Source organism: Crinia signifera, chromosome 11 (genome assembly GCF_055691185.1).
Source record: "Crinia signifera chromosome 11, ASM5569118v1, whole genome shotgun sequence".
Classification (NCBI taxonomy): domain Eukaryota; kingdom Metazoa; phylum Chordata; class Amphibia; order Anura; family Myobatrachidae; genus Crinia; species Crinia signifera.
Genome location: NC_139227.1, coordinates 8,851,199 through 8,873,525, shown reverse-complemented (window position 1 = coordinate 8,873,525; position 22,327 = coordinate 8,851,199). Strand labels below are relative to the sequence as shown.

The window sequence follows — 22,327 nt, the reverse complement described above, 5'->3', positions numbered from 1 at the left end:
ACGGTGCTGCGGACACTTTGCGGCGCCTTATAAATAAACGTACTACTACTACTACTACTACTACTACTACAGAAAGCCATACAAGCTATTGATGTACTTAGTTGCATTTCGAAAATCAGACTTTACTAAAGCAATGAAATTATCTCTGGTGATTATTGCTTATTCTAACTTATGCTTCTTACATTTTAGCCTTTGGATTACGAAAGTAAGGACAACGTTTTCAGGATGAATATTGAAGCTACAGACCCCTCTATTGATCTGCGTGTGGCAAAACAGGAAAAGCCCAAAAGCACCACGGAAGTTGTCATTAATGTCCTAGATGTGGATGAGCCCCCGGCATTCAGCAAAGAATTCTACCTGTTTAAGGTTAAAGAGGATGTCAGTCACAAAACCATTGGCCATGTCTTGGCTACAGACCCCGATGCTGCCAAAAGAAGTGTGAGGTAGGGACAGACGTATTTGTCAGACGATCAGATCTTCAGTTCAGTACAAGGGAATAGTTCTGATTTTAGATAATTGTCTGGAACAATGAATAAACAACCAAACGATACAGATATAAGGACCCACCAGCAAGGGCGCAACTACCATAGGTGCAAGGGGTGCAGCTGCTATGGGGCCCAGAGCTGCTGTAGGGCCCATCTTTGCTGTCTAGTAATATGTTTTACATACATTTATCACCGCAGACAAGAGGGAAGGGAAGAGGGGAAAGGCCGAGGGCACTGGGCTATAATGACGGAGGGTAAGAAGGCATACTCCAGTCAATGTGATAAAGTGTAATTAGATAAAAATAAAATTGTGGAGGTGCTCCCAGGGAGTAGGGTAATGGTAGTCAAAAAGGTTAGATATCCAAGAGAGGATATCGAAAAAAGACTCCCGGGTGGGGCACAGCCTTCTAATGAAAACGGATTACTGTTAATACAAAATTTATTAGTTAAAACATGACCCTAATTAAGGGTCAGGAGAAGACAAAAGACAAAGACAAACAGATAACACTCATGGACAATATACGTGAGAAAGTAGTGAAATATTATTTCAAGATATATCTGTCAAGGGATTCAATGGAGAAAACACTCCAATAAGTCACGGTATGTACATATACATTGATAGAATCCTAATAGACAGTAAAAAGCCTCAAATACCAATTAGTATTGGAAATAAATGTCAAAATTAGCTAGATTTGGTTAGTACTTGTATTTCCTGTAAGTGACGGAGTTGTCTGGACTGGGTAAGTCTGAGTAGCTGATTGATAGCAGTATGGTCTAGGTATAGAGACACCTGAGTATGGGTATGCTAAGGGAGTCGCTGCTGCCTGTGCATGTGACGTTAATCAGTGAATGCGCAGTTGAGCGGACTCCGAGAGCGTCACAGGTGTCGGAATATAGATGAGGGAGTTTCTGCTGTTTCCAGGGGTGACCTGTCTGGCTCTGTTATACAAAGTACAGCGCAGAGTCGGATCCAGGGTCCCCCAGAAATGAGAGAACCCTGAATAGAAATAGAGTATTAGGTACCCCTTCGCCCTATCCCTGGTGTTTGCTGCTATCCTCTGTGTACAGGATCATCTGTAGTGAACAGAAGTTGAGCGATACCACCCGGGTGGTGAAGTGTAGAAGGAAGTCTAGTTTGCACGTAGATGGATGATGGCACGATTGCTAGTGCAAGACACAATAAGATCAGAGACAGTTTTGTAAGGAGAAAGATGTCCAGCGATCTTAGGCTGATTCGACAAAGTGTGAGATGCCTGCAATGGTGGATTAATGATCAATGTGTCGTAGTAGGGCTGTAATTTGTTACACCAATAATTTTTTGTAACAAGAAACACAAGTTAATACAATGCTATATTCAGCGTAAGAGGCACATGTAAATACAATGTTGATTTCGACATGCAATAAGGTGATTACCACAGCCCAATAGTCAGAAATTCAGTAGAGGTTGCAGGTGACTGCAATTTTTCGTAGTAATTCAATCAATGCCATATAAAATTATGTAGAGTGATAGTAACTTGGGCAAATATAACTCAATTAGCGAGAATTAGCAGTCGCGGTAGATACCAGTAGTAGATAAGAACTGCTGATTAGAGCTGTAGGTAATATTTCTTGCACTGTGTAATACTAGTGCAAGATTAGCAGAGGGTGTGGAAAACAGCAATTATAGGTTCGGTGGAAAGATTCTTCTAATGCCACAGGTAATTAGCTAAATACGCTGCACAATGGTTATCAAGTTCAACAAGGTGTAAGATATCTGCAAGCTAATGTGTCATAATTGAGCAGTGGACATTAGAAAAATGTAACTAGAATGTAACAAGAAACATAAGTTAATACAATGTTATATTCTGCGCGAGAAACACAAGTAAATGCAATGTTAAATTCAGCGCTAGGTTTAAACACATGCAGTAAGGTGATAATCACAGCTCTTCCTAATAAGGCGTCCTGCACTATTATATGGATGATAACAATTAAGCAGGCACAGATAATGAGGTAGGCACAAATTGCACAGTATGAAGAGACTGAAGTGAATACCCTAAATTCTGCAAGCAGATGATATTGCGCTATAAGAGGACACTCAGGTTCTATACACAGTAACAATAAATAATGAGCGCAAAAAATCAATCAGTTGCCACTGGGGCTGATACACTCACGGCACTTGGACCCACAGTTGTAGCGTTGTGGGTGTGTAACAAGAAACATAAGTTAATACAATGTTATATTCTGCGCGAGAAACACAAGTAAATGCAATGTTAAATTCAGCGCTAGGTTTAAACACATGCAGTAAGGTGATAATCACGGCTCTTCCTAATAAGGCGTCCTGCACTATTATATGGGTGATAATAATTAAGCAGGCACAGATAATTAGGTAAGCACAAATTGCACGGTGTGAAGAGACTGAAGTGAATACACTTCCACCCGATTGAGAAAGCCTTAACGGTGAAACGTACGTCTCGTGCGGCTCCCGCTGTGCACAAGCGGGACCCCTATCACCTCATCTACCAGCTAGACAGTCTTCCTGTAAGTGACAGACTGCGCCAGAACACGGAGTACATCACCCACAGACTCCGGACACCTTTGGAGCTGACAGCTCACCTCCTAACACACTGCCGATTTCCCACGGCTCAGCACACAGACAACATCACCCGCCGCAGGATTGACGCCAGACCAGCAGCCCATCTTTGAGCACACTGCCGGTTTCTGTACTTAACAGCCTTGACTGTGCATCTGCCTTAAAATCAGACACAGCGCAACTCTACTTGTTGGTCAGTCACTCAGCGCAGGCACATTGATTTTCTGGACACTCGGATTCCAGCGCTCTCAGAGCACACGCTCTATCTGCCAGTCCCCGTTGACACTCAGTGTCGGCACACTGACTGCCGGGCACCCGGACTTCAGCGCTCTCAGAGCATACAGCGCCGGCTCCCTCGATTAACATTACATTGGGATCCCGACATCTGTAAGAGATAGAGACACGCATCTCGTCTGGTTGTACCTGCGCCCTCCCTATCACAGTGCCTTTTCCCTGTCTGCACGCACCTGTCAGACTTTTGGATCACCCACAACGCTACAACTGCGGGTACAAGTGCCGTGAGTGTATCAGCCCTAGTGGCGATTGATTTTCTGCGCTCATGATTTATTGTTACTGTGTATAGAACCTGAGTGTCCTTTTATAGCGCAATATCATCTGCTTGCAGAATTTAGTGTATTCACTTCAGTCTCTTCACACCGTGCAATTTGTGCTTACCTAATTATCTGTGCCTGCTTAATTATTATCACCCATATAATAGTGCAGGACGCCTTATTAGGAAGAGCCGTGATTATCACCTTACTGCATGTGTTTAAACCTAGCGCTGAATTTAACATTGCATTTACTTGTGTTTCTCGCGCAGAATATAACATTGTATTAACTTATGTTTCTTGTTACACACCCACAACGCTACAACTGCGGGTCCAAGTGCCGTGAGTGTATCAGCCCCAGTGGCAACTGATTGATTTTTTGCGCTCATTATTTATTGTTACTGTGTATAGAACCTGAGTGTCCTCTTATAGCGCAATATCATCTGCTTGCAGAATTTAGGGTATTCACTTCAGTCTCTTCATACTGTGCAATTTGTGCCTACCTCATTATCTGTGCCTGCTTAATTGTTATCATCCATATAATAGTGCAGGACGCCTTATTAGGAAGAGCTGTGATTATCACCTTACTGCATGTGTTTAAACCTAGCGCTGAATTTAACATTGCATTTACTTGTGTTTCTCGCGCAGAATATAACATTGTATTAACTTATGTTTCTTGTTACATTCTAGTTACATTTTTCTAATGTCCACTGCTCAATTATGACACATTAGCTTGCAGATATCTTACACCTTGTTGAACTTGATAACCATTGTGCAGCGTATTTAGCTAATTACCTGTGGCATTAGAAGAATCTTTCCACCGAACCTATAATTGCTGTTTTCCACACCCTCTGCTAATCTTGCACTAGTATTACACAGTGCAAGAAATATTACCTACAGCTCTAATCAGCAGTTCTTATCTACTACTGGTATCTACCGCGACTGCTAATTCTCGCTAATTGAGTTATATTTGCCCAAGTTACTATCACTCTACATAATTTTATATGGCATTGATTGAATTACTACGAAAAATTGCAGTCACCTGCAACCTCTACTGAATTTCTGACTATTGGGCTGTGGTAATCACCTTATTGCATGTCGAAATCAACATTGTATTTACATGTGCCTCTTACGCTGAATATAGCATTGTATTAACTTGTGTTTCTTGTTACAAAAAATTATTGGTGTAACAAATTACAGCCCTACTACGACACATTGATCATTAATCCACCATTGCAGGCATCTCACACTTTGTCGAATCAGCCTAAGATCGCTGGACATCTTTCTCCTTACAAAACTGTCTCTGATCTTATTGTGTCTTGCACTAGCAATCGTGCCATCATCCATCTACGTGCAAACTAGACTTCCTTCTACACTTCACCACCCGGGTGGTATCGCTCAACTTCTGTTCACTACAGATGATCCTGTACACAGAGGATAGCAGCAAACACCAGGGATAGGGCGAAGGGGTACCTAATACTCTATTTCTATTCAGGGTTCTCTCATTTCTGGGGGACCCTGGATCCGACTCTGCGCTGTACTTTGTATAACAGAGCCAGACAGGTCACCCCTGGAAACAGCAGAAACTCCCTCATCTATATTCCGACACCTGTGACGCTCTCGGAGTCCGCTCAACTGCGCATTCACTGATTAACGTCACATGCACAGGCAGCAGCGACTCCCTTAGCATACCCATACTCAGGTGTCTCTATACCTAGACCATACTGCTATCAATCAGCTACTCAGACTTACCCAGTCCAGACAACTCCGTCACTTACAGGAAATACAAGTACTAACCAAATCTAGCTAATTTTGACATTTATTTCCAATACTAATTGGTATTTGAGGCTTTTTACTGTCTATTAGGATTCTATCAATGTATATGTACATACCGTGACTTATTGGAGTGTTTTCTCCATTGAATCCCTTGACAGATATATCTTGAAATAATATTTCACTACTTTCTCACGTATATTGTCCATGAGTGTTATCTGTTTGTCTTTGTCTTTTGTCTTCTCCTGACCCTTAATTAGGGTCATGTTTTAACTAATAAATTTTGTATTAACAGTAATCCGTTTTCATTAGAAGGCTGTGCCCCACCCGGGAGTCTTTTTTCGATATCCTCTCTTGGATATCTAACCTTTTTGACATACATTTATCACCATCAGTTGCTAAATAGGGGGCCCTTACACACTTTTGCTATGGGGCCCACGAATATATAGGTACGTCTCTGCCCACCAGCAATCATTCTAGTTATTATTTGTCTATTGCCTTCTACAAAATGATAAAAGTGGATTGGTTGCTATGTGCAAAGGCACTTATCCTGGTTTAATCGGTTCCCCACGCGATTACAATCAATAAAATGGAAAACTTTTAAAATAACAGTTTTATTCACAGAGTAAACAATATTAAAACATGAATATACCATTAAAGTCAGGACATTTTTAAATATTCATAAAGGTAATACAGGTTTTCAATCTTTCAGGATTAATCTCTGATTTTAGACAGAATGCAGAGAGTGAACTTCAGATCCTACGCGTTTCATCCATAGGACTTCATCAGGGGTGTGTTAAAAAAAAATTGGGGTTCAACCTTCATTTATATTCATATGGCATATGTATGGGCATAAAGTTCCACTTTATGGATACTATAAAGATAACTTGCAATAAACTGCATACCCCAATGATTGAGTATTCTTCAGGGGGATTACAGGTTAAAGAAACTTAAAAGGTTTAACCCGGTGATTTTCCTTCACATGTGTCTCCTACAAATCAGATACCCGAGGTGAATCACACATCAGGTTTATCTGTCCAATCTAATTGGTGGGAACAAAAATCTGGTATTGTATGGGAGTAAATGACAAACAACCATTTCCTCCCAAAGCCTGGTAAACAGACAAAAACAATTGCTAGATTAAATGTGTTCATTCAAATTATAACCAATTTGTCTGAGTGCCCATGGATTGTCTCCCAGCATTTGTGATCAAATGATGATTGTCCTTTTCACACATACATTACCAGATCCTTGTTCTCATGAAACAGATTGAACAGACAAATCTGTAGGTGTGTATGAACCAAAAACAGACAGATGGCGCACCTCTCAGCCAGCACACGGAAATGCCAGATTTCCTTAGCTGGCGGTGGCTGGTGGAGAGGCGCTTTATCGAACGGGGACGCACGAGCGTCTCACAATGCATGTCAGAACGACGCAATGCGGCGGCGGGGAGTGGGGTGAGCTGACGGGGGCTGTGGGGAGATGTGGAGAACTGAAGGTGGAGGGCACAGATGGAACGGCTGACGGCAATTCTATCACAAGAAACAGCTCAGACGGGAGCTGCTCCATCTGTAATTCCAGAAATAATGGCCAAGGTTAACCTCAACATAGAAAAACTAGTAAGCCCGCTCGAAACATAAGCTTTGAAAGTTAGTCTGCTACCTTGTGATTGCCTCTGTGTTTGTGCATGTGTCAGAGAGAAAGAGATTGTCTTCGTTTCACTAGCTGCCATTAGGTAGCAGTGTTTCGGAGACACACAAACGGACCCTAGACATATATATATATAATATTGGTCTTGTGTGATTTGACGGGGCAACCTATAATGTTGTGCCTAGGGGTGGTCTGGCCTCTAAAATCACCCCTGCCTTCATGTATCAGACAAGTAGTATGTATTCAAGTCTCTTAAATTAATATTTATAAGAATTGCTTGTCCCTTGTTATTTTAGATATTCTACCAACACTAACAGCGATGACCCTATTAGGGTGTCAGTCGCAGGAAGTGTTTTTATTGGGAAGCCTCTTGACAGAGAGACCAAGGCCTGGCATAACCTAACAGTAACTGCTGAGGAAATTGGTAAGTGGGAAATATGATTATTTAATACATATACCCAGTGGCGGCTCCAAAGGTGGGGGTGCAGCACAGTTCAAAATTCAAATAGGGGAGCCACACCTACTGCCACCAACTGCCATTCCAACCTGACTCACTGGCAGTGGGTGTGACTTCACTATTTGAATTTTGAACTGTGCTGCAGCCCCCCTCTGGATTTTGCTTGTGTCCCCCTGCCACTTTTGCTTGTGTCAATATTTTTTTTTATGTTGCCCTATTGTGGTCGACCTATTGACTGTCGACATAGACACTGTTGACCTAATAATCCACCCAGGGCCAGCGCCACCACTAGGCAGCTTAAGCATTTGCCTAGGGTGCTGGCCACTGGAGGGTGGTACTGAGCTGCAGCCGGGGCCGGCGCCACTACTAGGCAGTTTCAGGCATTTTCCTAGGTCGCGGGCCACTGGAGGGCGGTACTGAGCTGCAGCAGCGCTCCTGCCTGAGGAGAGCAGAAAGCAGCTCCAAGTACCAGCAGCTATTCCCAGCAGGGAGCAGGTGAGCTTACAAACGCCTGCCCCCCCCCCCCGTGGAGCCCGCCCGTTGATGTGATCGGCGGGTGGTGCCCGCAACCCCCGTGCTGGTCAGCGGCTATCTGCGGGAACAGGTGAGCTTACCACCATTCGCAAGGCGGGATATGGTTCACTCACAAGGATGCACCCCGACCTCCTGGTACACTGCACCATCTGCACCTCAGAAGTCCTGCTCCCTCCCTTCCTCTCATCCTGCACTGACAGACACCCAGCAGCAGTGTCCATGCCCAGCATCCTATAATTGTCGCCTCCGGCCATCCCCTTCCCCTCCCACACTGTGCACGGCTCCTCACCTGCATCCTAGCGCTGTCAGTCTGACAGCGGAGTGAGCTCTGGCATGGAGGTCAGGACTCAGCAGGATCTCCGGTGTCTGCTCTCAATGCTAAGGACCCGGTCAGTCCGCTGTGTGACTGACAGTGCTGCTAGGAGCCGTGTACAGTGTGGGAGGGGAAAGGGATGGCCGGAGACTGGGTATCTGTCAGTGTGGGGGTGGGAGGAAGGGAGGCAGTGGGACTTCTGGTTGCCGCCTGTGGAGGGGGGGGTCATCGCCCCCCTCTGTATCCCTCCCTGCTCTAGGGAAACTGGCGCCGCAGCACCCCTGTTACTGCGCTGTGGCACCCCAGGAACCCGCGATGCACATTTTGGGAATCACTGCCCTAACTACATCTGCACTGAGTATCTTGAGCCTGTGTGTAGGGTGCTTTTCCAACCTACTGTAAATGTTAAAATCCATCAATTTCAGTTTGTGCTTCACACCTACATTCCGAGGTGTGAAGCAAGCTCAGAAGTAAATCTAAATAAGTGTGTTATAAATACTGAGGATATTTTTGTTTATGGATGAATATGTCCATAAATAGGCATAAAAAGATGATTTTTGTTTTGTTTCAAGAAAAAATATAGTAAGCACCATGATGAGAACAAATTGGATAGATATATATATATATTTTTTTCATTTTATCCTATTTTTTGCAACCAAAAAACTTTCACAGATAAAATACTGTGTTCCATGGTGATAGGGCAATGTTTTATGTCGCAGATGCATGTTGTCCACTCAAGTGGACATGTGTATAACTTCTTTTATTTATTTTTTTAATCATTTTTTTATGAAGCTTATAAAGTGTTTTTTCTAAGCACTGGAAACTATTAAAAAACATTTTCTAAAAATCTTGCATTAGGTTATTATAATTACACGAAAAGGTTAAAATATTCCAATATAAATTACGTGTTTGATAAAAAAAAAAAAAATAATATACAAAATACAGGCTGCATTTTTGGATGAAATTCAAATTAATTCATGTTAATATTTAAGCACCTTAAAGTTTAATAGTAACTGTATCATTTATCATTGCAGACTCTCCTACAAAGAAAGCGTCATCAGTAAACGTGTACATTGAGGTGCTTGATGTCAATGACAATGCTCCTGAGTTTGCTGAGCCTTATACTCCCAAAGTGTGTGAAAATACAGCCAATGAGCATGTAAGTGATCCTGGGGGGTTTGCACTGCAGTCATTTTCCTACGCATCATCGAGAAATTGTAAACCTCACAAACAAGTAGCCACACATGTGGCTCCACCCCCGCTTCACTCCCGGCGCCGCCCCCCCCCCCCCCTCCCTCTGAGCTGGCTGCCCTCTCCCGGAAAGGGCAGCCAGAAAGTAGGTAAGTATGGGATTGAGAGTCATTGCTGAGTTTTGTTGCTGTTTGGCCTTGTGCACACGTAATGCATGCATGCGTATGCATGCACAGTTGTTCGATAATTGATCCGCTTGTGAATTTTTTGTCCATGTCTACAAATATTATTGACTAGTTAAAATCCCGTCAAAATGATGGCTTAGTCCCTATCTACTCCTACCTCCAATCTGTCTAGGGATGGCCATCGACCATGGATCATTCAAAATAATCAATGGTTTAAGACCGATGTAGAATAATTTTGACATCGATGGGGGAGAACCATTGATTACACAGCAAAACCAAATCATTTTTTGTTTTTTTTTCTCCCTAAGGTGTAGGGACACGGAGCAGAGCACCTCCCCAGGTTCTGATTGGACCATGAGCCAGTAAAAAAAAAAAAAAATAGATGACCATCGATAGTCGAAAACATTGATGGTCAGTCATTAGATATTATGCTTTCATCAATGACTGTTTATGCTATCCCCATCAATGGTAACCATCGATGGTGACAGCACCGATGGCCATCTCTATCTCTGTATTTACAGCTCCCTCTGTCCATATCCAGGAATTTTGAAACATATCATTTTGGTTTCACTTTCTGTTAAGGAGTAATTTGCTCCATTGAGTGGCCTCTAGTGGTCACTGGTGGAACTTCATCTCAAAAAGGAAAGAAGGATTTAGCCTTTTATATAAAGTGAAATCTTGCTTAGCAATACAATGAATGGACTGTTCATATGCTTCCACTTACAATGGGGAGCGTACGCTGCACTATTGTCCCTACATGGAAAAGCTATAAAATAATAACTGGAGGTCTTGGTCTCATTTTAGGTCATTTTAAGGATCTCTTCGACTGATAAGGATGAGATGGTTCCGGGGATGAAGTTTACATATTATTCAGCGGAAAAAGAAAACAATTTCACAGTCCTAGATAATCACGGTATTGTCCTGTTCTTACCGGCTCCGTATCAGTTTACACACAGAAATGTCGGAATGTGTTTTTGTAAACCTAGAATTTTGTTTCTATCCTCCTTCAATGGCATCTCTGCAGGGGATCGAGGAACTGCTGCCGAATTCTATCACGGCGTGATACAGAAAGTGTTTGTCTTTCTAATACATCTGCTTCATGCAACACAGCTCAGCAGATGCCAAATTCGAACTTTTCCAAAGTTTTTTTTTAAACCTGAGAAAGAGGAAATGGAACATTTTTATATGAGAAACACATATTACTAAGCCCTGACTTGGGCAAAATAAAGGCTTGTTAATATTGTTCCTTACAGTATGTGCAGTAGCGACATCTTCAGCAGAACTTCATATATGCACATTGTTAGAACCTTCTCCAATGCAGCACCCAGCTGATCTCATTTTAATACGAATACTTGATTACTGTACTGATATGTCTGGAAGACTGACAAACTTCAGGGACTTTTTTTTAGACTCAAAGGAGAATAGTCCGTCTAGATTCTGCCCATTTCCCCAGTAAAGTGGATAGAGCTTTAATGGCACGATATGCTGGAGATGACATCATTGCGACACTACATCCCCTGTGCAATGTTTTAAATTGTGCAAGGCAGGGGGTGGTGTGTGGGAAGGGGGCAGTGTGTAGCAGGTGGCAGGGGGTGTGGTCAGGCAGGGGGCGGTGTGTAGGCAGGGGGTGGTGTGCAGGCAGGGGGCAGTGTGTAGCAGGGGGCAGGGGGCGTGATCATTCAGGGGGCAGTGTGTAGGCAGGGGTGGTGTGCAGGCAGGGGGCAGTGTGTTGGCAGGGAGTGGTGTGCACACAGGGGGGGGCAGTGTGTAGGCAGGGGGTGGTGTGTAGCAGGAGGCAGGACGCGGTGTTCAGGCAGGGGGTGATGTGCAGGCAGTGGGCAGTGTGTAGGCAGGACGCAGTGTGCAGACAGGGTAGATGTGTAGGAAGGGGGCGTTACGCAGCAGGGGGTGGTATGCAGGTAGGGGGCGGTGTTTAGGCAGGGGGGTGGTGTGCAGGCAGGGGGCTGTATGCAGGCAGGAAGCGTTATGCAGGGAGGGGGTGGTATGCAGGCATGGGGCGGTGTGCAGGCAGGGGGCAGTGTGTCGGCAGGGGGCGTTGTGCAGGCAGGGGGCGGTGTGCAGAAAGGAGGCATTATGCAGACAGGGGGTGGTATGCATGCAGGGGGTGGTATGCAGGCAGGGGACGGTGTGTAGGCAGGGGGCGGTGTGCAGGCAGGAGGCGTTATGCAGGCTGGGGGTGGTGTGTAGGCAGGGGGCAGACAGGAGGCATTATGCAGGCAGGGGGCGGTGGGCAGGCAGGAGGCATTATGCAGACAGGGGTGGAATGCAGGCAGGGGGTGGTGTGCAGGCAGGAGGCGTTATTCAGGCAGGGGTGGTATGCAGGCAGGGGATGTTATGCACTTCCTTCTGCATTTGCATTGCTAAGGATATATCCTAAGATGCCAGTGCCAGATTAAGCCTTCGGGGGGCCCAAGGCACTTTAGACAGGGGTGCCCCCTTGCACTTGTCATTACTGGACACAAACTGCATGAGAAAATATTATACTGTCAAAACACAGAGTAAAGACAGTATAAACTTGGTCAATGGGTAACTGCTTACTCTGTAGGGCTGTAGGAGACCTCACTGTGTCAGTGCTGCCTCTGATTAAAAACCCTCCCATGACTAGACTGCTGCTGCTGTACTCCATGGGCCTGAGAAGCATGTAATGATTTCCACCAATCAGAGTTTAGCATAAACCTCTCAGCCTCTGTCCTCTTGTGCAAAGTGTCATGGGACTTAGTCAACTACCAGCAATGCACTGCACACTTAATAATTGTCACATTGGCAGATAGGTGAAGCTGCAGCACTACCCCACTCCCATGCACAAAACCTTTAGACTAAAGAAAAAAAAAAGAAAAATACACGCCAACCACAGGGGGCCCCTAGCTAGATGGGGGCCCAGGGGTACTGACCCCTTTTTCCCCTGCTGTAATCCGGCCCTGTAAACTGCTGCAAGCATCTTATCATATGCGATCCTTACTGAATCAGGCCTAGGTCGGTGAATGAATCATTACAGCCTGCATGTTGTCATATGTCTCGTCCTAGATATGTAATGCATTGTCTTCCAAGCTTGGTTATCAGACAAGGTATTCGCTGAGATAATTCTATTTCATATCTGTTTATAATTAAGTGGAGTCCTTTGAATGTTCTATGTCTGCAGGGAGATGGCTCCAGGTTCCTGCACACTGGGTGGCAAACTGCTCGCACAGCCCTAATTACTGCCCTGAACCCTGCTCCAGAACCCGTAACAAAGGGCCAGAAAGTACTCATTTAGAGAATAAAGGGTACTTGTTTCCTAGCACGGCGCCTGTTGGGTCCCATCGCATACCATAACTTAAGGTATGCGATGGGACCCGATCAGACCCGACCGACCCGATTTTTACATTGGACCCAATGATAAATGCCCCCCAGACATACCCTGATGGTTAATTATTATGTCAAATGCCCCCCCCTCCCCCCCCCCCATTGTTAATGCAACACCACATTCAACGTGAACCCGAAGCGTGGCGAGAGCAGCGAGCCCGCGAGGGGCGGCGGTGCGCGTCCTCCGACCTTTTCATACCCCCACTATCCACGTCGGCGTGGAGTTGATATTATATAGTGTGGCGAGCGCAGCGAGCCACCGCGCCCGAAGCATGGCGAGCGGACGCGTAATACATGTGAAGTAATGCGTATACCCTCGTGGGGTTCGCTGCGCTCGCCACACTATATAAAATCAACTCCACGCCGACGTGGATATTGGGGGTAAGAAAAGGTCAGAGGACGCATGCCGCCCCTAGCGGGCTCGCTGCACTCGCCACGCTTCACGTTGCCATTGATCGTGGCATGGCATTAACAATGAGGGGGCATTTGACATAGTAATTACCCATCAGGGTGGCTGTACAATTAAAAATCAGGTCGATTTTGTCGCATCGCATGCGATGCGATCGACCCGATTTTTTCGAGCCGATTTCATACAATTGAAATGGGTGGCGCCGTGCTAGGAAACAAGTACCGGATAAAGTAGTAACAAGCGACAACGTCCCAACCAGTGTTATATTTCCTTTTGCAGACAATACAGCCAGTATCATCGTAAAGTATGGAGCGTTTAATCGGGATGTGGCCAAGTTCTATGACCTGCCCATCGTCATCTCTGACAATGGGACTCCGGAGCAGAGCAGCACCAACACTTTGACCATAACTGTCTGCAAGTGTAATGAGAATGGGGAATTCACGTTCTGCGAAGAGGCTGCAAAACTCGCTGCTGTCTCCCCTTCCACCCTCATCATCGTTTTTGTCTCTATATTCCTCATCCTTCTGGGTAAGTTCTGGTGTCATATGGGGGCCTATAGGAACAATGACGCCTTGTGGTCCCTGGCCGAGCTCCTTTAAAAATTAGTTTCTAAATATTTTTATTCCAATGTCTAATTGAAAAAAAAAAAAAGTCCAAAAATAATATCATTATATTTTGGGGGCTGGATAATGGCAAGAAATGTAACAGAAGTACAGAGCATAAGGGTGGATGTATAAAGCAGTGATACGGGAGGAGAAGTGATAAAGTGCATGGTACTTTTGGACCGGCCTATCAGCTCCTGAATGTTAAGTTAAAGGCTGCGTTTAACCCCTTCACTGGTAATCCCGAGAATTTTCCGGGCTATGCCTTAATGCCCAGGCTGGCAACCCCGGAAAATTCTCGGGATTGCCAGTGATTAGCGCCAGGCAGCACTGCTGAGTTCATTGCTGAACTCAACTGGCTTCAGCGCTACCCGGCTTCGTGTCCTTCACTGTGCCCCTGGCTCACCCCGCTCCCCCCTGGCTGTTGCATTACAGCCTGTGGCGCCGGCTTATGACAAGCCAGGTTGCCGCAAGTAGGAACGGGGCGCCAGGGCGCAGGGCCGGGCAGCGGCTGATTGACGGTTCAGCAGTGCGGCCTGGACCCGGGGACACAGCGGTTGAATTTGTTTAGGGAGCGCTCCACAGAAAAAACTCACTCAGTGGGGAGTGCTCCCTAAAAAGAAACCCACCACTTAATGGGTTAAAAAGGGACAGTTAATAGCTAATTGGCTGGTAATAAAGTACCAGACACTTTATCACTTCTCCTCCCGTAACACTGCTTCATATATCTACCCCATAATACTTTAAAATGTTATGCAATTAGGGGTTCAAGGTTATTGCAGGTGAGATCAGCTACATTGTACAGATCGTACTGTAACTTGTAATCCGGAGGCAGCCACCATGTCAACCAGAATGTTGACCGTTATGAAGGCAACATTTTAGAAATGTCGACATGGAATGTGAACATGTTTACAATGTCAATATGTGAAATTCTGCAGAATGTCAGCGTCAGAGTTAAGCTGTGTGGGGAGGTTTAGGGTTAGGTTGCAAGGGGAGGGCGAAGTTTACAGACAGGGGTTGGACTAGTGGTTGTTGTAGCAGAACCCTGCATAACCTGACACTGCCGCACCCGGAAAACACCACTGAACGTAAGTGATTGCCGAAATGCCCGGACCCTCTGCACATGTCAATATGGTCAATGTTGACATGCTAAAAATGTTGACATGCTGCATTATTACATGGGGAGAGCCGGAGATCACCATCATGCACAAGTGGACGGCATCTCTTCAATGCCGGGAGGGATCAGAGGGAGCTGGGGGCTGCCCAATCGCTAGGTGAGCTCTGGGCACACCTCCATATATACTTAAGACGGGGGTCACATCACTAGGCCACTCCCCTTTACCAGAGGCCACACCCACCCACACCATAGCTCTGCCCCCTTTTCGGAAATAAGAAAGTTGGGAGGTATGCAGTATGGTTGAATTATTCTAGGCCTCAAAAGATTACAGTCGCTGCTTACAGAGACTCTCCTCGTCCCTCCTCCTCCCGGCACCACGTATTCTCTAACTGGATCCCCCAAGCAACGATAAACTGGGAATCAGGAATATGAAACATGTTAAAAATGCCCGATCCCAACAGAAAAAAAGTCAGTATTGGGGAATAGAGATTGTAACCCTTTGAGTGCCAAGGGAATGTTTCAAAATGGGTGTGAACGTTGCCAAGCAAACATTTTTTATTCATCATAATGACCTGTAATGTTACATTACGTAGAAAATATAATTTTTTAAACAACATTTTTTATTTGAATTTATATAACAAATGTAAGCGACGCTGGCATTTTTATCGGTTATTTTGCATATCTCTCACAGAGATTTTGGCACTCAAAGGGTTAAAAAAGTTTCAATATCTTGATTCCCCGACCCGTCAGGACATTGCAGCAACTAATTTCTGATATACAGTATGGGAACCATAACTCTGTAATGGGGAGGTCCTTTCAACAAAATGTGTGGGCGCACATGGAGACATGGAGACATGACTTGGGCGCATCGTCCGGGCGGGATGTATTAAATGAAAAATGGCAATTAAAACAATTTTTCAGGGTTTTTACCGCATTTTCATATGTATGATTCACCGGCTGTCAAGTTTTCGATGCGTTGAGTAATGCCAGCATTTTTTGAAATTACCCTACAAAAGCCTATGGGCTTCTTTCTGCATCCCGCCAACCACACTGCACACTCCCACCCCCATCACCTCCTGTCCGGGCAGCCTGCTGGTGTGTTCCGTGGATGCAGTAACCTCCTCCTTCCTAGCAACAGCGACTTCACGTTCCAGAGGGAGGAGGAGCCTAGGAGTCATTAGTATCATTGCAATGTTTGGCGGGATGTATTTCGAACTGATAACTCATCCCGCCCTTAGTGTCGCTCATTTTGCGCTAAAGCTAGTATGCTTAGAAGTTAAGGAGCTATTTTGAAGGACAGCAAGAGACAAAACTGATTTGCCACCTGGACAATTTAGTTAATCTTCAGAAAATAGTTCCTGTTTTCACTATTATTTCCCCTTTCCTCTTGCAGTTGTCACAATATTGCTGATCCTGAAAAGAATGCAGGGTAAAAGTCCCATCATCTTAGGAAAAAATGTTCCAGAAATCCACGAGCAGCTGGTTACCTATGATGAGGAAGGTGGAGGAGAAATGGACACCAACAGTTATGATGTGTCCGTTCTCAACTCAGTGCGTAGGAATGTGGTGAGGCCAAAGAGAGAGGCGGAGCCAGGTCCCATGCTGTATGCCCAGGTCCAGAAACCATCCAGAAATGGAGATATGTTCACCATGATCGAAGCAAAGAAGGATGAAGCAGACAATGATGGAGAAGGTCTCCCATACGACACTCTCCACATATTTGGCTACGAAGGGTCAGAATCTACTGTGGAATCTCTCAGCTCCCTAGAATCTGGATCATCTGATTCTGAAATTGACTATGATGTATTAAATGATTGGGGTCCCAGATTTAAAATGCTTGCTGACCTTTATGGCCTAGAGCAGCTGGAGGAGTTTGCTTATTAATATCGCTCGCCTATAACCACACACAAGGATTCTAGAACATCCCATTTGAATTGCAAAAAATATTCTTGTTTCTACTTTGGACCATATTTTTCATTCTCTAAAAAAATTTTTAATACATATATGTACCCCACATACTGACTATGGCCCTTATTCTGGTCCGTACGCAGGTCGCACGGGGACCAATGTTTCTTTAGTGGAGGGTTCATGCACCCATGGTGAACATTCTCACCCAACATAGTGGGCAGGGGGGCGGGGGGCGGAGAGGGGCGGGAGGCGTGAGCCAGCCTCATTACCATATTGGAATATCCAGCATTTCATAAGCGTGACACGGGTGCGGGGAGAGGGCAGCTGACATCACCAGGTGTCAGCTGCCCGCCCATTTCCATCCCAGCATGCACGCAAGTAAAAATATAAAAACAACTTCTATTTTAATCTGATATATTAAATCTGCTTATCTCAAAACAATTTTTTTTAAATCTGTTTATACAGGGAAAACGGTAAAAAAAATAACAACATTTCACTTACCCACAGCCAGTGGCCATGTCATGGTCCATCACATGGGTAAATATACTAAGATGGGAGTTCTATTCTGCAACCAATCAGATTTTATCTTTTATCTTCTAGAAGATTCTAAACAAATAAGAACTAGAATCTGATTGGTTGCAGACTGCAGTGGGCAACATCCCATGTTCAATAGAACTCATGGCGGCTCTGTGCTAAGAGCTGTCATTTTGTGATGATAGGACTCCCAGGTAGAGATGGCCATCGACCATCGATGGTTCAAAATCATTGATGGTTCATTGCTGATGTCGAATACTTTTGCCATTGATGGGGGGAAACCAGATGGTTTTCCACCTTCAATGGAAAAGCAAAACGATGTTTTGCTTTTGTTTCTTCAAAGAGCTGGGACACGGAGCATAGCTCCGCCCCCCACACCCGTGAATCCCCACCCCGTGTTTTGATTGGCCCAAATGCCAATCAATCAAACACAATGGATGACCATCGATATGTAAAAATATTGATGGCCAGCCATTGAATAGTTTAGCACTATCGTTGGCCAGTTGCAGAATTGCCATCGATCAAAAGGGTTTATATGGAGTTTGGCGCACTATACCTGAAAGATGTTATTTTGACACAAATCCAATTAATTTCAACAGGATTTATTAAGATACAATGTATGCACAAAAGAAAGAATGCATAAAGAAAATAAGCAATAAAATACAACACTGATTGCAAAGATGGCAAAGATGGCCATCCCTACTCCCAGGTTTATGACCCACAGCCCTATCCGTGCATGCGTGGGCTGATGTGGCCGTCGTTGAAGGTGCTGGATGGAATACAATTGGATCCTTCTCAGTAGGGGGAACGTAATAGTAGCCCATAGGTTTCTATAAGGCACTAACTAAAGATGGCATTGCCCATTGCATCCGAGCCCCGGAATGTTCTGCCATATTGGTGCATATGTTGTAAGCAGCCAAACTTCCAAAAACCTGAGGGATGGCCACATTTCTAACCTTGGTTGATTGCAGTGGCGGACTAAGCACGGAGCGACAAGGGCGGTCGCCCTGGGGCCCCCCACACATAAGGGGCCCCTACACCAGCACTGCTGCTGGTGTGGGGCTCCTGTCACCCCATGCTTGGGCAGTGGGATCGGGGAGCGCAGGCGGGCTGGCGCAGGCGGGCAGGGGGTCCATGCAGCGGTCTGGGCGGTCAGTGCAAGGGGCCCTGCCGTGGATTGGAAGTCAGCAGCGGGGTCCCTGAAGCAGATGGGAACTAGTAGCCAATACCGCTACTAGTTCCCATCTGCTGCAGGGACCCCGCCGCTAACTTCCCATACACTGCAGGGACCACAACGCTGACTGCTCAGACTGCTGCAGGGACCCCCTGTGCTGCCAGGTACCAATCTCCCCGGGGGGGGGGGGGGTGTATCCGTGGGGCGTGGGGGGGGGAGATGTGTCCGTGGGGGTGGTTGGGTGGGTGGGGGGGTGGGGTGTCTGTGGGGGGGTGTGTGGGGCACACACAATTTTGTTTTCCAGGGCCCCCACAGACCTTAATCCGCCCTGGTTGATTGATTCTACCCTAAATGTGGCATATAAGACTGGAACAAAAAAATGTGAATGATGGGGTCAAAGGCAAGTGTAAGCAATGGACAGGACTAGCTCTACCGTTAGTCATATTTGGGCAGCTGCCTAGGGCTTCGAGATCTGTGTGAGGGGTGGAGGGGGCACCAGTGAGTCTGTTTATCCTAAAATTACGGATGCCTATGAGGAAGACATCCTTGTTTTATTGCAGGTGGTGGTTGTGGAACATATAAGATGCCACCTCCACACTTGAGAAGCTAAAAAGTAGGTATTGTGGCAGTTTGGGTTTGGGGGGGGGGGGGTGAAATTTTGCCTAGGGTGCCAAGGAGCCTTATACGATCCCTGAAATGGGAGAGAGGGTTTGTGGGTGCCTGGAATCCCACCAGGAGACCAGGCTTAAGACCCTAACACCTTATTCAGAATTTTATGCAAACAGAATTCTAAAATGCTTGTAAAAGAAAAATTATTTGCCCCTTTGTGACCTATTCATAGTCACAAATATATGATATACGTCTTTAGCTGCCCCTCGCTTCACTTAATGTCTCTGGGTCACATGTGGCTGGAATAGGACTGGAGACACAGCTTCATTGTTGGAACTAAAAATGCTTAACATCACAATACACAAGCGATACATTACAATAAGTGGCCTGATAATAAGCAGTCAAGTGGGTTGCAGCATCTGAAATGTGACACAAATATACTTTTTTTTATTATGACAACACTTAAAAATATATGTATGCTGGCTTCGTCTTCCTCAATTTTGTGTGAATTATTAATTGTGTAACATGAGTTTATATTGTACTAGCAGTTATACTGTTTTTGCATAAATGGGTGTGTTTTTAATGAGTCATTAACAGGGTTAATTATCCACAACCCTGTGAATTATCCACAAATCAGAACAATCCTGGAGCGAGACGCTGCTCCCTCTCTCTCTCTCACCATCTCCCCCCCCCCCCCGTGCAGTGGTGCTGCAGCCATCTCCCACCGCCGCTCGCCCACACCTCCCTCTCTCTTACCAGCCCCCCCGTGCAGTGACGCTGCAGCCATCTCCCACCACCGCTTGCCCACGCTGCTCCCTCCCTCCCTCTCTCTCTCAACAGCCCCCCCCCCCCCCGTGGAGTGACACTGCAGCCATCTCCCACCGCCGGTTGCCCAAACACCCCACCCCCGCCTGGGGTGCTCCGGTGCCTTGCACCGGCTCTGCCTTTGGCCATGTCTGCACACCAGCTTCCATAACCAAACCAGCTGCAGTCCCTGCCTCGTACATAGTCCTGCGTAGACCTCAAAAAATACATTCAGTACGTAAAGTCACCCTTGCGCACCAAGGGGGTTATTCTGGTTGGCTCGCTAAGCAGCAAAAATTTGCAGCTTAGCGAGCCTTCTAATGCCATACATCGCACATGCGAATGCCCGCCGTGCTCTCAACATCCCCACCACTTTGCGAATGGATGTTTTGCATAAACATACAAACGCAGTGGTCGCCGCTCATCGAATGACTTTGCCCCTGCTCGCAAATCTAAGTCTGTCTGTGCTGACTTAGGCTTGTGGCATCTGGGGCATAAACATTCATTCGCATGCCAGGGGGAACCTCCCACATCTTTCGCTGGTCGCCGACCATGTGTGGTGCGTGCACGCATATATAAAGTGACCTTCAGGGAGGAAATGGGCGGGCAGCTGACATCCGGTGATGTCACTTACCCGCCCCTGGTGATTTCCATGGGAACGCCCTGTGGGTGTGCACATGAAATGCTGGGCGTTCTAATGGGCTTGACTATCCGCCACCGCCCAACACCCCCCCATCCGCAGTCTTGGGTACATGCAGGGCCGGTGCAAGGCACAAGAGCGCCCCAGGCAAGTCGGGGTGGGGGCGCCCCGGTGTCTGCCGCCCGGGTACCTGTCCTGCGGCGCTGTGCCTATATTAAGCTGGCGGCGGCAGCGGGGGGTCCCTGCAGTCAATAAGAAATAATGAGCGCTATCCGCCGGGCTATGCGGAAGCGCTTCTGTTTTGCAAACACTGGCCAATCAGCGTGCGGCCAGTGTTTCCAAAACAAGCGCTTCCGCATAGCCCGGCGGATAGCGCTCGTTATTTCTTATTGACTGCAGGGACCCCCCGCTGCCGCCGCCGCCAGCTTTATATACGCACAGCGCCGCAGGACAGGTACCCGGGCGGCAAGGGGGGCGAAATACCGCCCTCCAGTGGCCGGCGCCCTAGGCAAATGCCTAGATTTGCCTAGTGGTGGCGCCGGCCCTGGGTACATGCACAGAAATGCAGCTGCGCATGCGCAAAACATCGGTCCCCGTGCAAACAAACACCGGCTGTGAACGGACCAGAATAAGGGCCATAGTCCTATGTATTCCGCATGTAGTCATTGTATTTTTTTCACATGGAATATAAATAATTTGAAGAATTTGCTAAATATCTGCTGTATTACTATGTGCGTGTCCCTGAGGGTCTACAACACACCAGGAACCTCATTAAACCAATAGAAAGTCTATGTAAGGGCGCCTTAATTAAATCTTTCCAGGATGAATGATCTGCGGCACCTATTGTATTGTTGTATATTATATTACAGGAGTTCTTTCCATTCTGCCAAAGACTAGTAATACTATATACGGTGTTCATCGCCTCTTCCTCAGGGATACTTATGGGAATAATTACTTGAATCTTACTGCCGCTAACCACATTCCCCTGACATCTAACCGGTGCCGAGATTAGATATTTTGTCCAACTGCAGGACAAAACACATAGGGGGTTATTCTGGTTCACTCGCAAAGGCAAAATCCCTCTCTAATGGACAAAACCATGTGCACTGCAGGGGGGCAGATGTAACATGAACAGAGAGAGTTAGATTTGGGTGTTTTATGGTTTCTGTACAGGGTAAATACTGGCTACTTTATTTTTACACTGCAACATAGATATCAGTTTGAAGTACAAACCCCTCCCAAACCTAATTTTCTCTGCATAAGTAACATCTGCCCCTCTGCAGTGCACATGGTTTTCTCCATTAGAGAGTGATTGTGCCTTTGCGAGTGAACTAGAATAACCCCCATAGTCTGGCACTATGCTATAAACAATACAGTTTGAAAATATTTAAGTGTTTTTTTTATTCCTTTACAACAAAAAAATTGAAAAAAAAAAGTTGAATTTTACGTTGTTTCCATATTA

The 22,327-nt window shown here is 45.9% G+C and overlaps 1 protein-coding gene across 1 annotated transcript in view; it reads left to right on the top strand.

The window, feature by feature from the left end:
- The window catches only part of CDH5 (cadherin 5), a 67,630-nt gene extending 48,639 nt beyond the window's left edge, over positions 1–18,991 (top strand). The window contains exons 7-12 of the mRNA XM_083165483.1: positions 190–443; positions 7,322–7,449; positions 9,364–9,488; positions 10,510–10,618; positions 13,757–14,005; positions 16,590–18,991. Of these exons, the coding sequence (XP_083021609.1) occupies positions 190–443; positions 7,322–7,449; positions 9,364–9,488; positions 10,510–10,618; positions 13,757–14,005; positions 16,590–17,080 (1,356 nt within the window). The 3' untranslated portion in view covers positions 17,081–18,991. The remainder of the gene's footprint in view (positions 1–189; positions 444–7,321; positions 7,450–9,363; positions 9,489–10,509; positions 10,619–13,756; positions 14,006–16,589) is intronic.
- Positions 18,992–22,327: the final 3,336 nt, after the last annotated feature.